This window comes from Clupea harengus, chromosome 14 (genome assembly GCF_900700415.2).
Source record: "Clupea harengus chromosome 14, Ch_v2.0.2, whole genome shotgun sequence".
Lineage (NCBI taxonomy): Eukaryota > Metazoa > Chordata > Actinopteri > Clupeiformes > Clupeidae > Clupea > Clupea harengus.
This window is the reverse complement of record NC_045165.1, coordinates 26,973,231-26,998,841: the sequence shown is the minus strand read 5'-3', so window position 1 is coordinate 26,998,841 and position 25,611 is coordinate 26,973,231. Positions and strand designations below refer to the sequence as shown.

The following is a 25,611-nucleotide window of genomic DNA, read 5'->3' as shown; positions in this document are numbered from 1 at the left end:
CTGCTATTACCTTTGAGTTGGAGCTGGTGGGGGGTGGGACGAGGCGCTTGCAGGCCAGCTCGCTGCTGGAGGTGGTGGTCGCCACGGTGACCGGCGTGGGCAGCAGGGACGGGATGATGGGCAGGGGGAGGAGTCCTGGGCGGTTGTTGCCGCCGCTGGGCACCGAGACTCCGCCTCCTGCGCAGCCATTGGCCAGGCCACCGTTGTTGTTGTTGTTGTTGCCGGGGGCGGCACCGGCCAGGGAGACGAAGCGCTCACGCCGCTCCCATGTGCCGCGGAAGTCCCTCTCGAAGCGCTGGTTGTGCCGCGACATCATCCACACAGAGAAAGAGAGAGAGGCAGGGCTGGAGGCAGCTTCTCAGGAGGAACCAGGCTTTGCCTGAAACACAGACACACAACACAGGCAGAAAGTAAGCAGAGTGTGAATACAAAGACATGACATTGCACATACATAGACATCCATGCATTTAGAGAAATATTTAGCCTACAGAGGAAGGTTAGAGCTAGAGGCTCGAGGAAGAGGAAATCAGGCCATTATCTCAGACAAGTAGAAACGACTGGTCGGTTTCTAAATACATTGTGGGTACATTTGAAGCCTTTGATGTGAACAAAAGACTACCAAGGTCACGCGTATTTATTTCGGGCCCAATACCACTGATGTTGAGCGTGCTGTTGATAAGCCTCTCTCACTCTCCAGCAGCACAACCCATGACAGGCTTGAAAGGCGGACATGAAAAGCAATGAAAGCACTGTGGACTGTGAGGCCACCACTCAGAGAGAGAGAGAGAGAGAGAGAGAGAGAGAGAGAGAGAAAGAGAGAGAGAAATGTGAGAGTAATGCATTGACAATTGAAAAAAAAACATAACCATGTATGATGACTCAGAGATCTATTGTCTTTGGGACTGTACACAACATACAAATACTCACATATGAATCCTCCATCATCATAAATGAAATATACTCTGAACACAATGAAGATAGAGTGGCTGGAAGATGACCATGAACCAAAGCCAAAAAAACTGGAATGATAACAACAATTAACGGCTCTTCTTCAAAGGTCATTGAACATTATCGCTTAACAGCAGAGGGATCAGACTCAACAACCCCCCTCAGGGAGTTTGGAATGCTACTGGAACTAGCGCAGTCCAGAGGCTGTGCAAAGTGCAACAAAAGTCCCTTCCATGATTAGATGAGTCAATTAGACTCGAGCAATAGGGAAGCTTCTGAGATAAGAGGCTCCCAAGGACAGTCAGCAATATTTTATTGTGGACGTTTTTGGATGGATGTGATGAACTTGGAGCTGCTTATGCAATCTGTCCTCCTCCACAGGTGTTTCAGAGTCACAGAGCTGAGATTGGCAGAAGCCTTACTGTCTGTCAGCTGAAGAAGGAGATCGCTGTGATTTAGTGGCTGCACAGCTGACAGAGATAAAACAATGAGTTAGCAATTGGAGTGGAATGAAAGCCATGTGATCCATTAGAGACACAGAATAGTTAACACAGAGAGGAAATTAACACACGTGCATGGTCAGGCACAAGCTAGTGAGTGTGCACACACACATAGCTACACACACAAACACACACACACACACACACACACACACACACACACACACACACACACACACACACACACACACACATCCATCCATTAGTCAGTTCTTCCTTTCTCACATCTGAAGTGGTAAAATAGAAAGGAAGATATTTTTAGATCCACTTCAGTTAGACCAAAATCTAAAAAAAAATACAAAGCCTGGTATATTCAGGTGTCTTCTCTCGTTACCTCAGTGCAGTTACAGATTCATATGAAGAACAAATATAGAATCTCTTCAAGGTTGTGGCTAGAGGATAAGGTACGGTGCTATCGAGTATTGTTTATTTAAGACACCCAGGAGATCTCTGAATCTATTGAATCTAATACACATGGCCCAGAAAGGAAAATAATTGCCATGAATGAGTGGACAAGGGGAGGCCCAATTATAAATAGCTAGAAGACAAGTCATCTCCAGGCCCAGCCCACACATCTGTGCCGGTGCATAGAATACAGCGTGTGTGTGGAGCAGTGAAATTAAATCTACTGGAAGGAAGGAGCTGAGGGGGGTATGGAACATGGTTCTGTACATGGCAAATAAACTCCTCAGGGACTCCATATGCAAGTGAGTCTCAGGGCCCTCTCCTGCATTCGGCTTTTCTTTTACTCAATCTCTCTTTTCTGACTTTTTTTTTTCCTTTTCTTTTCTTTTTACAACCCCGTAGTGTTTTATCCAACAATCCAAATTACCCAATGGCATGCGCTCACGCCTGAGCGAGCGCACCCGTGATGCATGGAGATCAGATCGCGCGCACAGCGGAGGTGGCATCCCATTTGCACTCCAGATCGCTGGGCCTCCTAATAGGGAGCCGTTTGTACACTGGAAATAAAGAAATACAGCTATGTGCGTGTCAGACGCCCTGTAGAATAGGCTCTTGTTCTCAGCTTTGAATGCGTACAGGCATAGAATGCATAGCACCAACCCACTGGAACCTTATCTGGTTTGTGCATGCTACATCTAGTTCACAGTTGAACAGCGGAACAATGCAATCCTCTGTTTTGCACTTTTAATGGGCACAGTTGGGAGAGTCCACACTTTCGTCTAGCCCTGCCTGCTTGCTGAGGTGTTATGTGTGAGGGCTTAGAAGTGAGGTGACCCGCGACCGCAAACAAAGAATATTCTGGAGAAAAATGAAAAAAGTGGAACACACAGTAATGGTTCATAAGCCTTTAACTGAAAACTGGGACCAAGGACATTATTTTCTGTGTTGGCTACAGATAAGGCAAAAACCAATCAAGTGAGGACAGATATGTTTCTGTGGTACTAGTTCACTCGCCTGTGTTCACCACACATGTATCTGATGATATTCTCTGTTCAGCTTACAGTCTAAGGCCAATTCATATGGCTGTAGGAAACCACTAAATAATTTATGAATGTTCTTGGAAAACACAAGAAAAGTCCACAACAATGTGCTTGAACAACAATTTTTCTATTTTGACACAAACGTTAATGAAAATCTCGGGGGAAAAAAACATGTTCACAAAAGGAGAACATATCCCACAGACTGAATAAGGGGGGAAAAAAAGGTGGGCGAATTGGAAAGATAAAGTAATCCCGCTTCTCTACTCTTCACTTACTCCCAGAGAAATGGTGATGATGTCTGATTCCTTTCCCTGCGGTGCACAAAGCACGCTTGGCCAAACTCCCAATTTATTATTGGGATTCAACATCCCCCGCCGCTCCTCACGGGCACATTCATCCCTTCAGCTGGTCTGCAGAGAATCGGGCGGGGAGACGCGTGGAGAGGCATAGTGGCTCTCCGCCACCGATTACAATAAACTCTGGGGAGAGGGTGGGGGATCGTCTGGCTTCCGCTGGAGAAGATCCACATCATCTGCAGGCCCGGCTGATGGTTTTAGACGAAGAGCCCGCCGCCAGGATCTCCACCTCATCCTGATGTCTGACGGCCGAGGAGCAGACGCCTCATCAAGAGCCACAGGTGCGGGAGTGAGCACTGGGGCTGATGGAAGCAGACCAAACTGCCCACTGAATCCCTATTCCTCTTCATTACATTCAATAGCATTAAGAGCCTGAGCAGAGATCACATGATGGATCTTCATGAGAGAGCGTTAAATGGCCTCGTTGAAGCGTGTGAGTGATAAATGCACTGAAGATCAGAACTCAAAACTGGGCAAGACAGTAAAGAAGGCTGAGGCTGAAATGGCCAGACCATGAGGAGAAGTATGGGGAGGGGGGGGGGGGGGGGGGCCTTAATCCAGACTTCTAATTGAAAGGTACATAAACATGCAACACTGCAAACAGACCAGAATGCCCAATACGGAGCTAAAAGCATGAGGAGGGCAACTGAAACGCAAAAAGGGAGCTAACTCCCGTCACATCCTTTTACAGTTCCATTTAAGTGTTTTTTCCCCTTCCTCTAAATGCTGCCATTAGCTGTGCAAGGGGATTTTTACCCCCAGAGCAATCAGGTCCATTACTACAAATGAAAACTGAGTGACAGAAAATGTTCTGTGAATTTTTGCGATTCATCTACAGATCTTTGAAGTCGACGCAATTCCATCTACAACACCAAGATAACGGCATGGGAGAGAGAAAATGAGATTGCATTAGCTGACACTGTGGAATTACATTCATTCCAAAGATGGGTCTGAGAAAAAAGGGCCAACTAAATGGGGATGGAATTAAAGGCGAGCCGTGCCGCAATAACATTTTATTGTGCTTATCTTGCAGTAGATGTTGGTTGGAGCTGGGTGGATGGGGGAGGCTTGCTGAACTTTTCCTCTGCTTGCCTCTTGGGGAGGAGAGTTTATCGACATGTCCTCATCTGACGGCGCGAGCGAGGCAGTTCCCGGCCACTGGAGACCCGGTGCGAGTGAGCCAGCCAGAATGGAGGGAGAACGCAGCCAAACCCGCCACTCCTCCAGGGAATGAAAATGCTAAGCTAGCCATTTGCCCGAAACCATCAGTGGCACCTCACGCTTCAGACCAAAGCAATCAAAGTCACTCTAGATTTCTCCCCCTGCGCACCCCGAAAGGCATGAAATCTTGGGATCAGGTAAGACATGCGCTGATTGCATGAGAGGAGATGGTGGTGGTGAGGGGGGGTGGTGTTAAATTCACTCTATTCGTGAGAAATGTCTGGAAATTGAAAAGGCTTCCAGGAGTGTGTGCCTAGATGATAAAGCTGCTAGGCCAGCCTCTGAAACTGAGGACACAAGCAGAAAATACAGTCATCAGCATATCAGCATTTCATTTTTTTTCATGAAACCTGTTTCACTCTCTATTTTTTAGGAGTTGGATGACCTATGCCATAATACCTTCCAAATACACACACAACCATCTCATCTCATAGTCAGAGAAACCCCTTCACCATCCAGAGAGGTTTTTGCCAGATGCAGATTTAATGGTGACAGGTGGGGGTGTTAATCTTTTACAGCACGGGCCAGTTGTGATGCATGGTTGGCATTAGAGAGAGCACAGAGGAAACATCTTCAGCCTCCCTGAAGACAGGAACAGTCCTGCTGCACTCAGAATGACCCCAGCACTCACGGACAACCCCCCAGCAGAGCAGTGCACAAAACCATGAATGTGTTACAGCAATTAGGTCCCTCCTGTCCATGTGATATGATGCTACCACTCTCACAACAGTGCCTGCTCAGTCCTTCACTCAGCACAAGGCTGCATGGCAAATAGTAAAGCACTCACTTCTCCTCCTACGTCCACTGGTCCACACAAACACACACGCACACACACACACACACACACACACACACACACACACACACACACACACACACACACACACACACACACACACACACACACACACACACACACACACACACACACACACACACACACACATTCATCAACGCCTCCTGGCGTGACTTTCTAATAGCTTGGCATTTACACATATAACTAGGTTAGTAAACATGCCAGGTACGCTAGGCGTCGGTCGCGCTGGCCTTTTTGAGGACGGTACAGTTTCTTCCCTTGGAACAAAGCCCACGCTGCTGCTGCTCGGCCTTCAGGAACCAAAAGAGCTGCGCACATTTCTGTCTGATGGGCTTAACAATAATGGAGGAAATAAGGCATCAGCTGGCCTGACATTATCTGACAAATATTTACACCAGCAAATGAGCCGAACACTTTAGACAAGTCCACATTCAACACAGGCAGGCTCCAGGAGGCCATAGATCCAAATGTACGCCTGCTGCTAAATATTTCAGGGCTGAATTTTCATCTGCAGAATAAGCCAAGTAGTGAGTGGCTCAGAGCGCAGATACACTAGGAATTCAAATATGCGTCCACACACACACACACACACACACACACACACACACACACACACACACACACACACGCACGCACGCACACACACACACACACACGCACACGCACACGCACACACGCACACACGCACACACACACACGCACACAACTGCTGATATCCTGGCTCCTACATAATCACCACTGATTTTTAAGTAGGGCTGTTCCACCTACATTACACTTACATAATTGCACATTTTAGTTTCTGGTCTGAAAGGACCAGGCTGTTTATGCAAAATATCAGAAATTCTCAGACAAAAGGGAAGCTTAATTTTAAAAGGCAAGAGTGCGAGAGCACAATAGAGAGAGAGAGAGAGAGAGAGAGAGAGAGAGAGAGAGAGAGAGGGAGAGAGCGAGCAAGTGAGAGAGCAGAGACCAAAATAACCCTATTGTTATTTGTGAGCATGTCAGGACTGAGCCAGGGCAATGGCTTCACACCTCCATCATGGATTTATGAACTAGCTGGCTCACCAGCCCTATGGGATTGCTCATTAAATGTGTTAAGGGGCCCTCTTTGGTCAAATAATCAGCTGATAATTCACAGGCCTGTGATGTGAGGGAAAGCAACATTGAGAACAACAGATTGAGCTTTGCAGCTCTTTGCTCGTTGCGAGTGAGGAGAATGCGGAAGCCAATGGAACAGATTTACTGCTAATAGAAGGAAAACAGCCTTCTGACCTAAATATTTCTATAGTGGCTTAAGCATCTGCTGCTCAGCCGGTACGCAGTGACATTGTGGGAGGCTTGCTGGGGGCTGCACTGGACTCTGTGGGACTAGTCTTTGGCATGCTGAACACTAATGAGCCCTAACGCGGCACCATGGCATCCAGACATAAAGAAAGTGACAGCCATGCAGGGGAAATAGCAAAACGATTGGACTTGCTGCTACGCAACATACAGCCAGCAACACCTGTCCAGCTGGCCAGCCAGCAAGGCACTATTATCACAGTGTCAGCTTTCATCAGCATCCTAGTCAGCAAAGAGGCTTGGCCAAGCTGATACTGAAGCAGGGTGATTGTGCGCGTTGCATGAATCCCAACCCGAAGGCGTCGTCTTATCTGAACAAGCTCGGCCCGTCGGAAAAGCAGACGGCTGTACACAATGTTCAATCGTCTCAGCATTGTCCATTTCTTTTGTCTGGCTGGGGAGAAATGCAAAGCAGAAGCCATCCTGGAGTTTTCCAGGGGCCGTTCATAAAGTAGCATTTATGAGAATCCTTTTAAAATGCCAGAATGTAGAGTGTGAGTAATAAATGCAATCTGAACATCCAGCCACTTTGTACACTGGTGGTCTGCTCATCAACATGCTGTTAGCTGAAGGCTCGTGTGGATTCATGGAATTCAAAAGAAAAGGGAAACGGGACCAAATATAGAAAGCAATTACGGCTCGTATACCAGGTTGGCCAAAAAACATGGGTGGTGAGGGGTACTTGGCAGATCTGGCAGGGATACAGGAACTCCTAATTGCACTGCCTTTCGGCAATGTGTTGGTCCGAAGACTGAGAGCTCGTTGTCCAAAACAATTAACAGTGAGATCATCCTCTGGACACATTATATAAGACAATGCATGTCCCAAGGGGTTCTGATTGGTGGTTGCTTCGCTTAGTTATGCTTTAGGTGTTTAATCAGCACTTTCTGGCCATACGTAGGGTCATAAGAATCTTAATCATATCTTCACTTTTAATTCTGCTTAAGTGTAGTCCTAATGCAATATATATCAACCATTTTATCAAACATTTTGATGGTTTCGTTTTTACAACCTTTCAGGTAAAACAGAAGTGAAAAAAGACATCTCTAATACTGTACAACTGAATGAATGAGAGGATAAATAAATAAAACAAAATAGTTTAAGGCCATATCCATTATTAAACAGAGCTGAATATAGAACAACATTCAAGAACGTTTTCAAAACGATGCTCTTTATGTTATTTTCCTTTAGCAAAGTCCTTAAAGAGGCATCTCTTCTTTCAAAAAAGATACTCATTCTAATTTTCCCTTCCTCCCCCACCCCCCTAAAGTGCAAAACACCCAAATACCAAAGCAGTATTCACCAGAGCATGAGCAACTAAGTGTGAACAGAACATATCCAAAATAACCATCAAGGCTGCGCTATTTTAAGGACGATGCTAATAAAGAGTACCGGGGGCAGAGAGAGCAAGCGTCTCAAAGTTTGGAATAAATGAAACTTAATTGGAATTAAACTTGTGGAAGTGCCACCACACACAGGCTGCAACCTTTTTGAAATGAGGCCCTGCGGGGGTGACTCGTCGTCGGGGCAGAGCCGGGGGTAAGAGATGCTGTTAGAGGTCATGGAAATCTGTTCGCTGCTTCTCGCACCTGGCAGATCTGATCAGCAGGACCCTGCTGGTGTAACGATGCTGTGGCCAGCCTCCGTCTCCCCTGCCACAGACGCTTAAGCGCTTGTGGCCTAATGGCGCGAGACGAGCTGACTGGTGGCACCACTGGTGTGCTACCAGACCAGCCTCAACAGCCTTTGCATAATCCCTTATCTGCTCCTGTCACATTTCTCATTGGAGACTTTTTTTAACGTAATTTGAACGCTATTGCACCTGCATCTAAAAATAAAATAAGAAACTGAGACACTCTTGGTCATCTACAAAATTCATTAAAGACTTTGGCCTAGGCAAGCTTCAAAAGGAAAACCCTTAGTAGGTGGAAAATGTGTGCTGTTATTTTGCACAGAATAATGGCTACCACCTGGGATTTAGCTGGCATACTGGGGAGATAAGGTGTTGAGGGTGATTGCAGAGGGGGATACTTCGGAGTTACTTGTAGACTTCTGTAGACCTGCTGTGGGATTGAAGGAGTGGGAGTCATTTGATGTGAGACGGAGCGTTTCACACACATTCAGAAAAGCATGACTAGAACTCCCCAATCCAGATGAAAATACAAATTCATTTGATACCCATTTTGCCTCCAATTCTAAATGCCTACTTGTATTTAGATCAATATGTCCATAGCTGTATGTGCTATATGGTGAAACCAAATAATATCAGCATTAATCCATTTGCTCAGCACCAAAGAAATAATCTTCCCATTCCACTGGTATGTATACACTTTGATACTGTAACAATAGAACATGCCATAAAAAACAGGGTTCTCTAAGCACATTTTGCTGAGAGCTACCAGATGTTTTCTTTGAAAAATAAAGACCTGAGAGACGTTATACTACACTTTCTCTCTCACAGAAAAGAATTGAGGAAAACACTGAGAGATGCACTGAGCGATGCAGAGGACAGGGTTAGTCTACTACACCTAAACAGACACAGACATCAAACCTGCCTTCAACATGGAGGGCTCCCCAAACGCCTTAAATATTTCATTAAGAAATCATGTCGCTTTGCGGTTGGTTACCCATCTTGAGTCATCTCGGGGTCAGACAGAGTGCAGTGCACGGCAAGGTTATTAGCCCAGTTCAGCGCCAGGGCACAACACTCTCACGGCTTTAACCCTTCATCTCCCACCACCTGCCGAGAGCTCACAGACCTGAGCCAGGTGGCACAACCAATGAAACAAAAGCACTGTTTGTACTCGTGAAATATAGTATCAGCAAAAAAAACGCAGAATTGTCTCAAAAGCAGAAACTGAGTCTGTGAATTTTAGGCTAATAGTGAAAATGACAAAAAGATTGTATGCAGAAAGTAAAAATGTCTCCAACAGTTTGGGGGAAATTATCCATATTTCATTGTCAAGTCTGGTCTGGTTTTTATGCCTCAGTGGTTTCAAACCTTTTTTACTATAAGAAATTCTTCTTACAAGTGAAAACATATGGGCTGAGAATGTGTTAACAAATTCCATCACCCCTACAAAGCTATACCATTGAACCAGTGAAGAAGTGAGAAACCTTGACACACTACTGAACTCATAAACAGTGAGAATACTTTCATTACCCCTCAAGACTCTTCCAGCTCTTTCTCTTTTTTGCCAATGCTCACTACCAGGCCCAGCATTATGGCATAATGTATTTTCACAGCTTCAACCCATTCCATTTTCAAAATCCATGCAATGTTTCAGCTATTAGGCCGACTGTGAATACACTTATGTTAAGACTCTGAGATATCATTGCATGTTAAACAGTCAGTCCTCTGTTGTGGTAGTGCATTCAATCAAAATGAAATTACCTCGCCAGCTATAAACTGTCTGTACACAAAGCTGAGCTCGCATTTACTTTTTTTGATTTGTCTGATGGGTAAATATTGCGCCCAGCCGCCCAGCTCTGATTGATTTTCATTCACAATTGGCCAATTTTACGCAACGGTGAAGCCAGACACACAACAGTCCCAGTCTGCTAACGGTCTATTAGTGTGCTCGTCATCCTGTCCTATTAAAAAAGAGAAGTAAACAAATTGCGGAGAGGTATAAGTCTCGCATCAGAAAGATAGGAGAGCATATCAGCTGTAGCAGTCTCTCCGGTGGAAGGAAATAGCAGGGTAGGAACCAGAGCAAAGTAATCAAAGTAATCAAAAAGCCTGCATACTATTGATCAGGCCATGACAGATTGAAGGTATTTCTTTGACAGACCACAAGGCCATAGACACATTCTTTCGATTAAATTGACTGACCAGAGCAAACCAGTCCAGGTAATAGTTATTATGGCCCTGGTACGACAGCAGGGGGAACTGTCTCGGTCAACAGCGAGACAATCATTTCAGTTATACTGCAAATACAATGAGTTTCTTCAACATAACTGATTTTATTTAAAAAATACTTAAAACCACAGAAATCTGAAAATCCTTTTTTTTCCCAACCTACAACATAACAACATATCAAGGAAATCCAGAAACGGGATGATGATGTCCAGATTTGAAACATATGCTTCACCCAGACAGAATTTCTTTTACAGCCATCTCTAAAACACTTTTCACTAGTTCACCCATCAGGATGCTTAATTTAGAATACTATTAATAAGCATGTTTGGCTTGTAGCTGGCCATGGTCCAGGGATCCCTATAATGGAGATGGCTATAGGGATAGGGATGAGGGCTAATGTTCTAATGGCTAACTTCAAGCTACTAGTGAAATGAAGGAGAAAGGGGAGGAGGTGGGAACATGATATTAAACTTGTTACATATGGTTAAGTATATCTGTTTATTCAGCCTTTCGTCTTGCACAGAGATGGCATTTCAAAATAAAAGCCATGCATAGGTTTATTGATAGGTAATTTAAGTGAGAAGAACACTGGCGAAGTAAGGCCAGGAATGGTCAACACATTTTTAATAATCATATTTTTAGTTCAATTTCCTTTAAACAATAGAACAGGATTGCTCCTGATTACTGTTCAGAATATTAACCAGAACTTGAAATAGTCCAAAGGTTAAAATCAAGGCATGACATTTTTTTTCAACTTTATTTCAATAACATTGTAGTAGTATGGTTGTGAAAGTTCTCAGACATTTCTGCAGTCATTTGATCTAAATGGTCTTATGTCTCAACTGCATGAAATTAAGTACTATTACACAACATACTAATATATACTGTATATATATATATATATATATTATATATATAAAACTAAAAATCAAACCACATTCTTCATGGAAGTTTGCTTTCAATGTTTTTTTTTTTTTTATCAGCTACTTGTACTACTATCATTATTTTACATTGCTTTGGGTTGCTTTGAAAAAAAGTCAGATAACTAAATGTAAGTGTAATGTGTGAGTGTACAGTTTTATAGATTCTCCCATTAGAGATTTAGAGCTTTAGAGATATATGAATTATAAAACTGTGCAGCATTATCCATGAGTTGTTAAACAAACTTTGAGCCTTTACACAGTGCTAAAATAAGAGTGTAAAAAATGAACTATACTTATTTCACAACTTCAGTATGCGAGAGGTAATCAGTCCTTTAAAGTCCACCACACTAAATTAATGCTATTTATGAAAGCCTTTGTATTAAGGGCACATGTTTTACTATTTGGCTGGATGAGTAACTTGTTGAACTGTACCTATGTCTACACTGATAGGATAACAATACGCCTTTAGATATGTTCTCAGCTGATGATTACCCTTTTACTGCCCTTTTAGATCATGTTCATACCAAAGTAGATGCATATGTGTGTGTGAGAGTGTGGTGGGTGATTGTTTAGCCTATGGTCTGAACACTTTGAATGAATAGTTAAAGATTAAATATGATGAAGAATATTAAAAAATAGCTTTATTTGCACCATACTGCTGCTGAACCACTGTGCAACTGTTGCTGGTATATGAAGACATACACTGATTATTAGGGGTGCGCAGTGGAAAAGTGTGTCTAATCTGAACCAGGGCTTTAATACTTATGGAATAAGTTTCGGTGGTGGTTGCCAGTCCTTCTGTACTTGCACCAAACCACGTCCACATTTGCCTACACCAAAACCTTCTTAAAGAACATTTACCGTGGGCCCATAGTAAGTCAGTATTCATATTCATCCTTCATACCTCAATGTTCACTACCACTTAACCTCACAATTTGTCCTGGTGATTACTTGTCAAATATCAGTGACATGGACAGCAAAAGCTCTCAAGACACCTGAATAATTAAGACAAAATCCTTGCCATCAATCTATGAGTTTGCCCTCGCAGGTTTGTCATCACACATAGTCCTGCAAACAGAATCTTTTTTTTTGGCTCCACGTCATCGTCAGCACATAAAATGAATAATTGATAGCCCCTAGGCAATGGCGTCTGCAGACTGAGGGAACTCCATCTACTGATAGCGTTCTTTTAGTGCTGAGGAGGAGAGCAAATGATGTGTGGCACCTTTCGCTCAATCTCGTCTGGAATGAAGTTCGGAACAGCTGACTTCACAAAGGGTTGCCTGCTCAAGCGCTGAGCGTGACCCACTTTGAGAAGGAGCTTCAATAACATTAGCAAAGCAATTAACCTTTACCCAGGAGCTCTTGCTCCGAGACCAGATCCAATCCTGGGCTCCGGAATTCACACCAAATTTGCAATTCTAAATTCACAAGAATGTGAGGAACAAAGAAGAAATAATGGTGCAACAGTTGTCAATTGAATTGCACACTGGGAGCATAACAGGACAACCAAGACAATAACTACCCTTGAAAACAATATAAGGGGTTTATGGAGGGAATGTCAGCAATGCAATTCAGCATCAGGGTGGCGTGCATTAGGTTCACAGGTGGTGCCAAACGCTTCCGTCATGCTGTGAGACATTAAAAACCAATGGCCATGAGACATTCTAAACCAATCTAATGTCTTGCGAAAGCATAGCCTAAAGAAGCGGAAAACTGCAATGGTCAGTTGTTCTTTTATCAAGTTACGGATGGGTTTTAGAAGGGAGCTCAGCATTATTAGTCTCGTAGAATGGCTACCAACACCACATTTTCAACGAGTTGTCTGCAGACCTGCACTCTCATCATGAAGTGGCACGGTCACATCTAGCCCCACGAGACTCGCAATCTACTGACAGCCTGAAAAAGACATCTGTAAATGTATCAGAGATAAATGTATGCAGTTTGCCTCAAGAAGTCAAATCAGTTTGCCTAACTTTCTTTTTCTCCTCAGCAAATAAAGTTTAGGAAGCTTGAATCTCATTTAAAAACGTATTTAAGTGTCACACCAGCTTAGGGGCCAACCCTGCAGTGCAATGATGCATCCAACAGCCAGGAGCACAACTGACACCCCATTCCCTTAAAGCCTTCACATGAGCAAGGAATCTTAGCACATGCCAGCTCAATACCAGGACTGACTGCACAAGACACAAAACGTACTTTTTTTTGCGCACGTTAAATTTGTCATAGTTGTGTTCTTTTTAGAAAATGAGGAATTTCTCAAGTGTACAATTGTGGTCATCCTTACAGGTGAATAATTCAAAGAAGTAAGGGGACTTTAAGAAACCTACCAAACTTAGGGTGTACTTTGTCATATCATGAACCTGCGCCTCAGATGGATGAAACACTGCTCATCAGAGAAAATATGCTTACCATCTCAGTACAGGGTAGTACAGGGTACTACAGATGCTCACCTGAAAGGCCACTTTGGTATAAGCGGATTTTGGTGGATTTTCTGACTGAAAATAGTCATTTGGAATTCATCTGAGGAGCAGCTAGATGGCAGTGGAAAATCATGACACAGATTAATTTACATATGAGTAACTACAAAGTATAAGTAAGGCCACTATAAATTATACTTTGGGAATGTGGTTGTGTAGTCACAATGTCCTAGGCTTCATCGGATGATGGTTATAGACATCAGTAGGATGCAGTGCATATACAGGATAGGAAATGATAACTGTAATATATCATATATTAAACTACAACTAATTGAGGAAATGTTTATGTGGGATTCTTAATTCATGATGCGTGATAAACAACACAAAATGTTTTCGTTTATATGAATATTTGTGGGTTATTACTAAATCACTGAAAGGAGTTTATGTCTAAAACTAGCAAGCTAACAGCCAATAGGCCTGCCTTGGAAAGACCAAGAACCATGACGTTGCCAGTGAAAAAACAAGCTAACTAGCTTACTAATGAATTTCAGTGATAAATCTAGCTGTAAAGGCTGTTGTGACATTTTTGTTTCCAACAGGAAGTACAAAACAACGGTTTGTAGTAGTAGTAGTGAATAGCCTAGGCAGTTAGTGGAAATTACACCTGTCTTTAGGCAATATTGTTGGTGATGTCGTGCTTTTCTTACATTTTTTAAGGGTGTCCTGAACCACAAAACTACATAGAACGACAGGTGTGTTTATCTGTCCTTCACATGACCAAATTCCATAAAAATTAATTTGAAGATTATACGAAAAGTAATTGGACAACTTGACAAAACCCTACCTCTCATTTGGTGTGACAGGCTATGTGTAACATAACTGAATACATAATCAACCAATCTTCCATTAAATGTCAGATGCCTTTGCCTGTTAGCTACTATATAGCCTATGCTAGTGTAGTGCTGTACCTAATAACATAATTGCACTAGGTCTATCTACACAGCCATATGCTGAAAACATATGTTAAATGGCGCTTATCTGTATAAAATCCATAAGAATAGCTGTAAAACTTCCACTTATGGAGTAGCAAACATAAAAGTCTCTCAACTGAAGAATCACAATATTTAACATGTGTTGCTGCTTTTAACAGTGCTTTTGTCCATTCAAATTCATGTGGATTTCAGGGTGGTTTCAGGGTTAGTTAATGGACTGCACCTTGTCTAACCACCATGCATTCAAACAGTAGTTTATTTCACACAGAGCTGCACAAACAAATGCTGTGTTTACTGGCGTATACACAGGAGTACTTTATCTGCATATGGTTCAATAGCCATATGGTATGGTTAAATAAGTAATGTAAGTGTAATTGTATCAAGAAGCATTGCGATAAACACACACCAAAATTGTTGTGCACTTGCCTAAAATTGCACACAGTTCATCGGTCTTGTCATATGGACCAATATGGCTTCCTATGGTTTGTTTATTTCACTTTTGACACAAATCAAAGCAAAAGTTGAACTGCAGCCTGAAAAAGACCACACTATGCACAAAGAGAAGCTCTACCCTATGTTAGTTAATGTCTTTTTGTTTTGTTGCATAGTCCATGGATGAGTTTTCACTCTGATGCCCGAATCTCTCGATATCCAACAGATTTTGGTGGGTTATTCAGTATTTGAATAACTTTGTTTATTCATAGAAAAACTGAAGGACAATCTGCCAGGACAAATACTATGTTGAAATAAGCATACATCAACATGTGATACAAGCTGACACCGAAGGACTCTCAAGCTCTTTGTAATTTCCAAAGCAGCTGAGCTGTGAATCAATTCTGACAGCAGGTTATCTCTGAGGAAAGATCCAAAAATAACTACATAAAACCCTCTCCTTTTATCAATAAGGTGCATTTGACAGGCTGACATGACAATCTGTGTGCATGTGTGTGAATGCTTATGTCTACGCGTTCTGCCGTTAAGCTGCCTCATTGATGCAGAAGAATTCTTCTTTCTCCATTTTGCCACTGAGATACTCCAGATATATCCAATATTCATGTCATACTATCGCCCTTATGGAAATCTGATTGGTGACAGATGGACATGGACATGTCTGTTAAATCTGCCTGGAAATATATTTTAAATATCTTTTTAAATATCACTCACACTATTATTACTGATTTTAGTCCTTTCTTCCAATCTTAAACTTCTAATCGGAGTTGTCAGCACTGGAGGGACTAATTTGAATAAAATGCCTCAAGTCATGGCCAAAAATATTAGGATTCTGATTCACTGTTGACATATGGCTAAATATACTGTACCTTGTTAGATCAGACAATACAAATAGAACGTACTGACAGCCCACATTTAACAGCAGACACATCAGTTAAAGCAAATAAATCAAGCACTTCACATAGCCACTGAACTTTCAGATTTTGCTTCATGCAAAAAAGCTCATCTTACCCCACTTAAATGTGCTGTGAGTGTTTTAAGACTTCACTAAAAGGTTTCAATGGGATTCAGGATTCACTTATTGCCGTCTCCTTCATAATGACCAGTGTTTTAAGACTTCACTAAAAGGTTTCAGTGGGATTCAGGATTCACTCATTGCCGTCTCCTTCATAATGACCAGTGTTTTGCCTGGCAGCGTCACCCAGAGCTGAGGAAGGTGACAACATAGTCCTGTGTGTCGAAAGGTGAGGCTGAACCTATGTGGCAGTTGATCGAAGTGCTTGTGTTGTCTTGCAAGGTCACTGAAGAAGCACGTCACTTGCTTGGCCTTGACTATTCAAAATGTATTCAGAAAAAATATGCAAATCTTATCTTATGAATGTCAAAGCTGGCAAACTTTATCTAATTTCAGCGAAGATTAACAGTATTTTAATATGGAAAATACAGATAAGGCTACTTTTGAATATTTGGTGTAGAATTTGATTCATTTCAAAGTCCATCTTGTAGCAACATTTGTGTGCATGTCTTTTTCATTTCTGGAGTAGTTTGAAATGAGGTTTGACAGTAATGGATTACATCTTGACAGTCTTTTTAATGCAGACCAGCAAGGCAGAATGTCAATGATATTGTTGATTTCTAAGTGCTCTGTCACAAACACTGAAGCCTATCACTTTTTTACCAATAAATTCCATTAGCCTGAGGGGGTCAAAGCTAGCCAGGCTCCATCATTTACAAACAAAAATAGCTTGACGTAATTAGTACCAAAAACCTATTTGCACATCACTCTTCCTAATAACCACCTGACTACAAATAAAGAGGTGACTTTGTGCCAGTTTATATAAACAACTGACCCTTGGACAAAAATATCTAAAATATCAATTTTTCAATCATATGTCTCGAACAATACACATGCGACAATGCAAGGACCAACAACATACATTTTTGATTCAAGATCTCCAGACCCATTTGCATCTTAACCATAGTGGAGGGCATGAAATACATCCCACGGAAATCTGGAAACACTGGCATTTCCTTAAACACCCAACACATTTCACTTTGGGCTAGATGCGCCCTGCAATCTGTGTCCATACATGGTGACACACAGTAATTAAGCTGTCTTAAGATGAGGCAAAGAGGTTGCAACCCCCAGGGGTCCTCCAGCACAGCAGGGGTCACAGCATGATAGCTCGCCCCGTAATACTTAGCTCCAACACCTCCCGAATAACAGAGTCGTAGACTGCCAGTTTAGGCACTGGCTTTGGCACTGTGATTTCAAACACAACAATCCACTACGAGGCCTCAGAAACTGCTAAATGAAAAGGTCTTTCTGCGGTGGGCTAGGGGGAGCTCAGGGAACAGTCCTGCTTATTCCATTAGCCAAATCAGCCAGACAGGGACTTCCTGAACCGTTTTACACATTAAACATCATCAGCGTCTCGCTGCATAGGAGTCCTCACCTCACTACAGCGGTACCATCCGCTGGTAGTTGTAATCAGCATTAACAGCAAATTGTGTCTGCATTTGTCATATCTGGGTGGAAAGGAAATGGAGCAACTAGCAGTAGCCTGCGCTACTGTGGCCAATTTAGCTAAACTGATCCTTCCACCTTTACTGTTATCACCTAAAGCTTCATGATTCCAGTCAAGGGCTGGGCAAGGCCAATATTTTGGGCATAATGATCGACTGAAGAAATGAATCAGTTAATCTCGACTGAGGGTGATAATACTTTAGTTCTAATTAGTCATCTGAGATACTCACCGAATGAAGTCTCTAGTGGAATCACATTACAATTAAAGGTGATTCTTCTTTCCCCCAAATCAACCTTTCCTGTTGAAATAGAAAAAGTCAAAATTCAAGAGGGGAACCTAGTAATACTTCATTACTTAATTAATTACATCATGTATTAAATTAAAATATGATTTGATTACAATTACTAATAGAACACTACAAAACATAATTAAATACAAAAGACCAATCCTTAAAAATAAAATTGATGTATTTAATTAAAACTGCTATGAGTGAAATCAAAACAAATACAGTTTTCTGAATTAATTTGGATTAAAAACTCTTAAAAATACAGAGATGATTACATGCTTCAGAGGGTCTGTTAGTTACATTATTTTTCTTTTAGTCAGATGCAGCTACTCCGTCTCCGCTACATGCTATTTTCCAAGCATTTGACATTTTCATAACAAAGATGTGAGAACACATAATCATTCAAAAAAAAAAACCATTACAAGGTTTCATACAGACTAAGGCAACTTTCACCAAACGGTATTGGTGAATGAAATTTCAAGCTTAGCTTTTAGCATTAAAAAACAGAATTATTCCAGACTTTGTTCAATTCAAACTAAAGCTATAACCTACTGCCAGCAATCGATGCACTTTTAAGTCCCAGTCTAAAGTGACTGCAATACAGTTGTTTGCACAAAGTGACCAGTCTTTCCTTTCCATCCTTGTGCCAAGGAGACGAGCTGCACGGTAGATCCATCAGATGTGGCTGGATCGACAACTCCGACTAAGGGAGAACTAATGGCTGTACCGTTCTAGTCAGCAGTGAGAAGCTTGGTCTAATTAAGGCCCTCCTTAGAACACTTTTGGAAAGGGATCTCATTATTTACATTTTAAAGGCTTTTTGGAAGTCATTCTGGCAGAGGAGTCTGCATTTGGACTACGCAGAAGCTTAAGCCATGAAAGAATAGTTCAAATAAAAAAGTTTATTATAAAGTTCATCTTAAAATTGTTTAGAAATAACTGGTTTCTCATCACTTTTCATTCTGCTTACAAACATTTGATTTCTCAAACGATAAAAAAACGTTTAAAAAACGTTTTACCATTTTGTACATTCTGACCACAAAAAACAAATAATAATGTATATATTCCTTTTTTTAAGGCCAGTACCTTCACATGGATAACCTCAACAGTTCATGTATGTCTTTGTTTCTATGAGCAGTGCACAATTATTCATACCTGTACCATATTATTGCAGATGGAATACTAGTATACCTGAAAAGGTCTCAGTACTGAAAACCACATGGTCCTGCTGTTTATTATTTTATTTTCAGAAACTGGTAGAGAATGATTTAAGATTATTCAAGATTTGTTCAACTAAATTTCAACTGCAACCTGTCCGGTATCACAGATAATATTCCAACACTTACTGAGCTATCCACAACAGTGCACTTTTCAACTCCAAACACACTTATTTTATAATGTTTTAAACCACAATCATTAAGTAACTCAAGTATACTTCAATCCATTATAGTTCTACTCTACCAATGTGTGGACAGATAGATAAATGTCTCCATACACCACTGAATTTGTCTAAACACAATAGAATTAGCTCAAAGCTAGAATGACATTTTACAGTGTTGTTGACATTAGAATGAAATATTCTTCTACCCTTTTGGTTATATGGTTATATGCTGGGTTGTTAAGGTGGTTGGTTTAAAACAACTTTATATTGTGATAAATTGAAATGTTCATAGCACTGGGTGCTTAGCCTCTATTCCGAGTATCCTTTGTGTCAACATCTGTTCTATTCAGCTTTAACTACAAGGATATGGGACACATTTTTTGTCTGTGGTAATTGACAGTTCTGTACTGATGTGACAGACAGAGATTAAGCTGAAAAATATATATCCAGTAGGCCTACATTATTTTATCTAAATCCAGTGCAGCAATCATTATCTTCTGAGCGGCCACCTAGCAGAGCCACCACAGATACAGTTATCCCTCCAAAAGTAAGTCCCAAGTAGTGCTTGAAAGAGGTCCATTTAAAAAGCAGCTGGATGTATGACTTGTGTAAGGAAGCCCAGCTTGGTTTATGGGGCACCACAGCAGAAAACTGATGGTCAATCACACAGTCCTGCTCTTTGGTGTGTGTGTGTGTGTGTGCGTGCGTGTGTGTGTGTATGTGTGTGTGTGCGTGTCTTGTGGGGGATGAGCAGAACCAAACATCCAGGAAATTAGTCTACTGCGCTGTCTAGCTTTCATTTAAAGCATGACCTATTCAAGTTCATCTGATTTATTTACATTTTAACATTGCGTATTCCGATGCTCATAATCTGAATTCCTCTAACTATAAATAATGTTTATAAATAATGTTTATGCTATTTAACACAAGCTACCATCCATGTACATATTATGATACACCAATGGCTCATGAACAAAAACTGTAATATATATATATATATATATACTTTCATTTTTAAATTTACAATTTCTTCAGGAGTTTATTTGATGGCATGGCAAAAATAAAGGCAAGACAACTGGTCATATTAATACCATTTTATAAAAGTATTGGACATAAATTCAATTATTGTGTTATGTAATGTGAACTAAACTGAATTTAATGTAATATGCTTTTAAAATATATATATATATATATATGCCTCCATTCATTTCTCTTTGTTTGTTTGTTTGTGTTGGAGGTGGCCTAATCTATGTATAGAGCAAGGACCTGTTATTGTAAGAAGTGTGACCAAGAGGTGATCCCACAGATGCATTTATGAGACACAAAACCACCACACTGTCACCACACAATCATACTATTTTGATGACATGTTTTCTGCAGCAAGATGTGTTCTCACATCCCATAGTATTGTGTAGCACAAACTCCAGCTAGCTTTTGGTACAAACACATATTCCCAAATTGTCTCACATCATCACAAAACATGAGCAAAGACCTAGCTAGCAGAACGTCAAAGTGTAAATGTTTGTGACATCACAATATTTGATTTGCTTTCCAGAACTCTCTAGGCAAAACCCTAAAAGCCATAATTAAATAGTAGACTAGGAGTCTCATTTGAGAGTCAGAATTGAAACAAGCAGTTTCCAATCTTTTTAATGTAGACTGGTTTCTCACCCATCAGTAATGGCATAGAGAAATGCCTTTGTTTTGAAGCCATCATCTAAGGAAGTGTGACTATATCCCTGCAGACATGGACTACCCTGATATGTTAATATTTGTGTGGCCCTGTCCTTTCCTCTGGCCAGAATTAACATAAATGTCCCCTCTCAAGGATGGCCTTAACCTTCTTGGGTGAAAAATGCTGCGCTCATAAATGACCATAAATGAAAGACTGACAATCACATTTCACACAGAATCGCTATAGGTCCCCTCCCCTGCAGTTGTGGCCGGTGAATAATGAACTCAAAGCACCTGAGCAGCTGGGGAGAGGGACAAAGGTGCAGCTCCTTCAGCATCGTAGTGTTCACAGAGCTCTTGACAGAGCCGCGCCGAGTGTGACCAGGACGGCCAAGATCCTTTGTTCTATCTACACAGGGAAGCAAACTGTGCCCACTTCTGACTTCTCAAGAGCGGTGATCTGATTACTGTGCAGCACAACTGAACCTCACAAACAATTCATGGTCATGCCCCAACGTAAAGCACGGGGACACTATCAATTTCTGGTAGGCTACCGCTGGTGAATGGAATACGAATAGCCTATGTCAACTCAAACGTAAATAAATAGCCTACAATCTTCAGTCAGATCAAAATGTTGTTCGTGTAATTTAAAGCGCAATACATTTTTGTAGCTAGTGTTAGAAGACACATGTTAACAGTAGACAGTAGACAGTAAACTCCATTAGTCTGCCTACAGCACGGGGTAGGCTAATAGTATGACAGTGTTAACGCTACATTACTGGCCTACTTTCTGTAGTACAAATACCCATTAACCTGACTAGCAAGTCAGTCAGTCAAGACTACAGTCGGTCATGTCAGCTCAAAATTAAATGTCATGGTCATGTTTAAATGAGTGTCATGACACTGGTGGCCATGGGGTCTTTTAGCCTACTGGCGAAGTTGATAACATAGCGACAAAATGTTTAACAAAATAAACAACAATCACCAACATAACTGCATATAAAACAACGATTCTTACTAAACGAGAATGCTCAGGCTTACCAAATTAATTGAAAGAAAATGTGAACGCATAGTCTATAATTTAACAGAAAGTGGTGGCAACAGAAAGTGGTGGCAACAGAAAGTAGTGGCAAACAGAATCTGGAAACACCTGCTGGTAGACTGCATTTGTTTCATGCACTTGTATGGTTTTTAAACCTGCCAGCCATTTCTTCATGATACTTCCAGAAGTAGACCACACTGTGTTAGTTGGACACGATCGTCCCCTTTGCCAGGACCTCTCTCCTGAAAAGGTTTAAGCCTAAGCGCTTGCGCGCACACAGAGCAGACGCACACACAGAATAAAGCTTTTAAAGAGGGGATAATACAAGTTACGTTAGCGCAGTAGAAACACCTGGTCCCTCATGACGATAATTATGTAAAATCGTCAAATACGTAGATGGTAGCCTAAGTCACACATTGTAGCAGCTCTATTCATTGTTATTAACTGCATTTCTCTTACCTCTTAAATTACAGATCCAGTGTCCTTGTGTTTTCCGTGGCGTTTTAAGTGGAATGTTCCCCTTGACACATTGCACGCTTTTGTTTCATTGTCAGTCTAAACTAACGTTACGTAGCTAGCATGAGACGATAGCACGGCTTCTGTCACTTTGTATGCCCATTCAAATGCACACAGCTACTTCGTTTGAGTAATGAATTGTCCGCGAAGTGAATGCTGTTGGCAGATGCTACTGAGCTCTCCAATTCCCACTGTTTTCTCAGCCTCGGCGTATGGGAGCGGGCGACAGGCTGGCCACACATACACACACGTACTCAACACACACAGCGTACAGCGGCTTCTTGCCTGGTCCGCTCCTCCCCTTTTACTGTTAATGACACGCAGTCTCATAGCGCCCCACACCGCCCACATACGGAACTTATTGAAACCTCTCTTCACTCAGGAGCCTGGCCTATTGCTCGGCCAATACAGTTGCTTTTCAGTGTTTGGATTTTAACATCTGCTTTTCGGTGTTTGGATTTTAACATCTGCTGTACGACTCTTTTTGGTATGGCTTATGTGTACCGAAATCGGGTTGACAACCGAATATGCGGTGAAATGCTAAAACGACAACAACAACAACAACTACTACTACTACTTATAACATTAATAATAATGGTAATAATAATTTCTTGTTATTAGGCTACTGTTACACTCCATGCGTGGCCTACCATATTTAACTGAATCTATTTAGATCTTACCCATATGCCTTTAATCTATATGCCCCTGCTGAAGTTTAGGCCAACAAATAAATAGTCTGATGTTTACAAAATCTTTTTATTTGTATTCATCCATTTTCATCATAACAAAATATTTAAACAAACAAAGCATTTAAGCATTAAACAAAATCAAGCAGATGGTCTCTTCTTGAAAACCAGTCTCCATCACGCACATTATCTAGGCTACACTGCACAAGGTGGGTCATTTCAACATGCCTTTCCTCTCATATGCAAACATTCTGGACCTGAGTTAGAAGGCCTACAGTCCAAAATGGTTTCAATTGCAGTAGAAATATGCTTTGTCCAAATAATATCAGAAAATATTAGACATTGTACTTTCACCCGATAAGTGTGCATGGTAACTCCAATGTATTGTCCTTAGAGTGTATTTATAGTGCCATCTACTGGTTATAGGCCTACTAGTGCTCTCATGTGCTGCCAAGTTGTTCACAGGTGTCACTCTTATGTATTCTTGGTAGCATGCTTGACTGTTAATCAGGCTATATGTGAAATAACCTTAGTTCAATCAAACATTTACACATGCGTATGTGCGAGACTAGTGAGGGCAAGAGCAACCCTTTCAAAAATGGGGCACACAATAGGGGCATAGGGGCACACAATTTCAGATATAGGCTACTAGCTTTAGTACACTTCAGTTTCCCCAGATGTAGCTTTCCCCAGTCAGCAAAATAGGTTTGGTACCATCTGATCGCAACACTCTTTATCAGATATGTCCCCTCCCATGTTTCCAGTCCAATTATTGGAAGAAAACCAAGGATGATCCAATATTTCTCTGGCTGTTAGTCGTTCCACGGGATCTGGTCGAAGGATGTTATGGATGAGGCACTTGGCTTTGGGAGACAGTATGTCTGGAAGACTAAATTTACAACGTTTGATCTTCTGTAAGAGGGAACTGAGGTCAATGGCATTAAAAGGATAGTGTCCCACCAAGATGGTGTAAAGCATGACTCCCAAGCACCACACATCTGAAGCTTTCCCTGAGGATCTGCTCTCTGCTTCAAGGACCTCAGGGCTTATGTAAGCAGGGCATCCGTGTTTTCTGGGAAGAGAGTCAACTCCCTGCTCCATAAGGTATGCATCCTCCAAAGTGTCAAGCTTTAAGTAAGACCTGTACAAATATATAATGTACAAATCAACAGTAAAGTGACAATGAGCTGTACACTATAATACTGTAAAAGTCAGGAAATCAGACCAAAGTTATGTTTGTATATTTTCTATCAGCTTGGATAGTAAGCCTACACAGAAACATAATCTGAGGAGCAGTCAAGCCTCACCTGTCTTTATCCTTGAAGACAAATCTTTTCAACTTAAGGTCCCTCATAATAACACCATTATCATGACAATGTGCAACAGCTGAAACTATCTGATGGAATAGTCTGGCAGCTTCATCCTCTCGAAATTTTCTCAAGGACCTCAGACAAGAGTGTAGATCTCCATAGCTGTATTCAAAGAATACATAGGCCATCGTGTCCCCAATAACTGTGTCAATAATTTGGTTTAGATTTGTGTGAGCTGGAACTTGAAAGTAGGCGGCTAATGATTCCCAATAACGAGTGATGTGAAACACCTGCAGGAAAGAGACCAGTATAAGAAACATGAGCTTATAAATGTTTAGTGTAGCCTAATTGCATGCTGTTTACGTTAACATAGCTAGATACTTCTCATAATGAAACATTATCATTATCGTTTAGCTTCTGTAATTTAAACTGTCTTTTACCTTGCATATCACTTCCTTTCCGGTGTCCAAGTTTGCGGCTCTAAAAATATTACTTCCGAGAAAATCCAATATTACATATTTCCCCATACAAGGCAACTTTGTATTCCTGAACGTTTCCGCCGCAAACTTCGCATGTCCCATGTTAACGCAGGTAACTTGGCTTATTTATTTCCCCCTCTTATTTATAAATCTAGCTGTATTAATCAGCGTAATGGACCAACTCTTGGAGTTACATTAGGGTACAATCAAGCGGAATCCAACTGCTGATGACTTACCGATACATTGTTACAACTCTTGCTCCACTAACGTTCTAATATCAAAAAATGCCATTTTACAAAAGGCAACTATAGAACGCAGAGTCTGATACTGAGGATGGACAATGACAGACTTTTATTTTGGTTTCAGTTTTTGGGGCTAAATGTCTCTTAGCTATCCATGGGGATATATGTCTGCTATGACTATGGTCCAGAAGA

The 25,611-nt window shown here is 41.4% G+C and overlaps 2 protein-coding genes across 2 annotated transcripts in view; both read right to left on the bottom strand.

Annotated features, from left to right (window-relative positions):
* The window catches only part of LOC105909435 (kelch-like protein 29), a 79,236-nt gene extending 56,228 nt beyond the window's left edge, over positions 1–23,008 (bottom strand). The window contains exons 1-3 of the mRNA XM_012838063.3: positions 22,646–23,008; positions 18,033–18,101; positions 11–379 (exon numbers count right to left, since the gene is read on the bottom strand). Of these exons, the coding sequence (XP_012693517.2) occupies positions 11–316 (306 nt within the window). The 5' untranslated portion in view covers positions 317–379; positions 18,033–18,101; positions 22,646–23,008. The remainder of the gene's footprint in view (positions 1–10; positions 380–18,032; positions 18,102–22,645) is intronic.
* Positions 359–25,279, bottom strand: LOC105909483 (tribbles homolog 2-like). Its single transcript, XM_012838118.2, has 4 exons — positions 25,139–25,279; positions 24,696–24,988; positions 24,103–24,529; positions 359–379 (listed from the first exon to the last, which is right to left on the bottom strand). The coding sequence occupies exons 1-4, from the start codon at positions 25,277–25,279 to the stop codon at positions 359–361; spliced, it is 882 nt and encodes a 293-aa protein (XP_012693572.2).
* Positions 25,280–25,611: the final 332 nt, after the last annotated feature.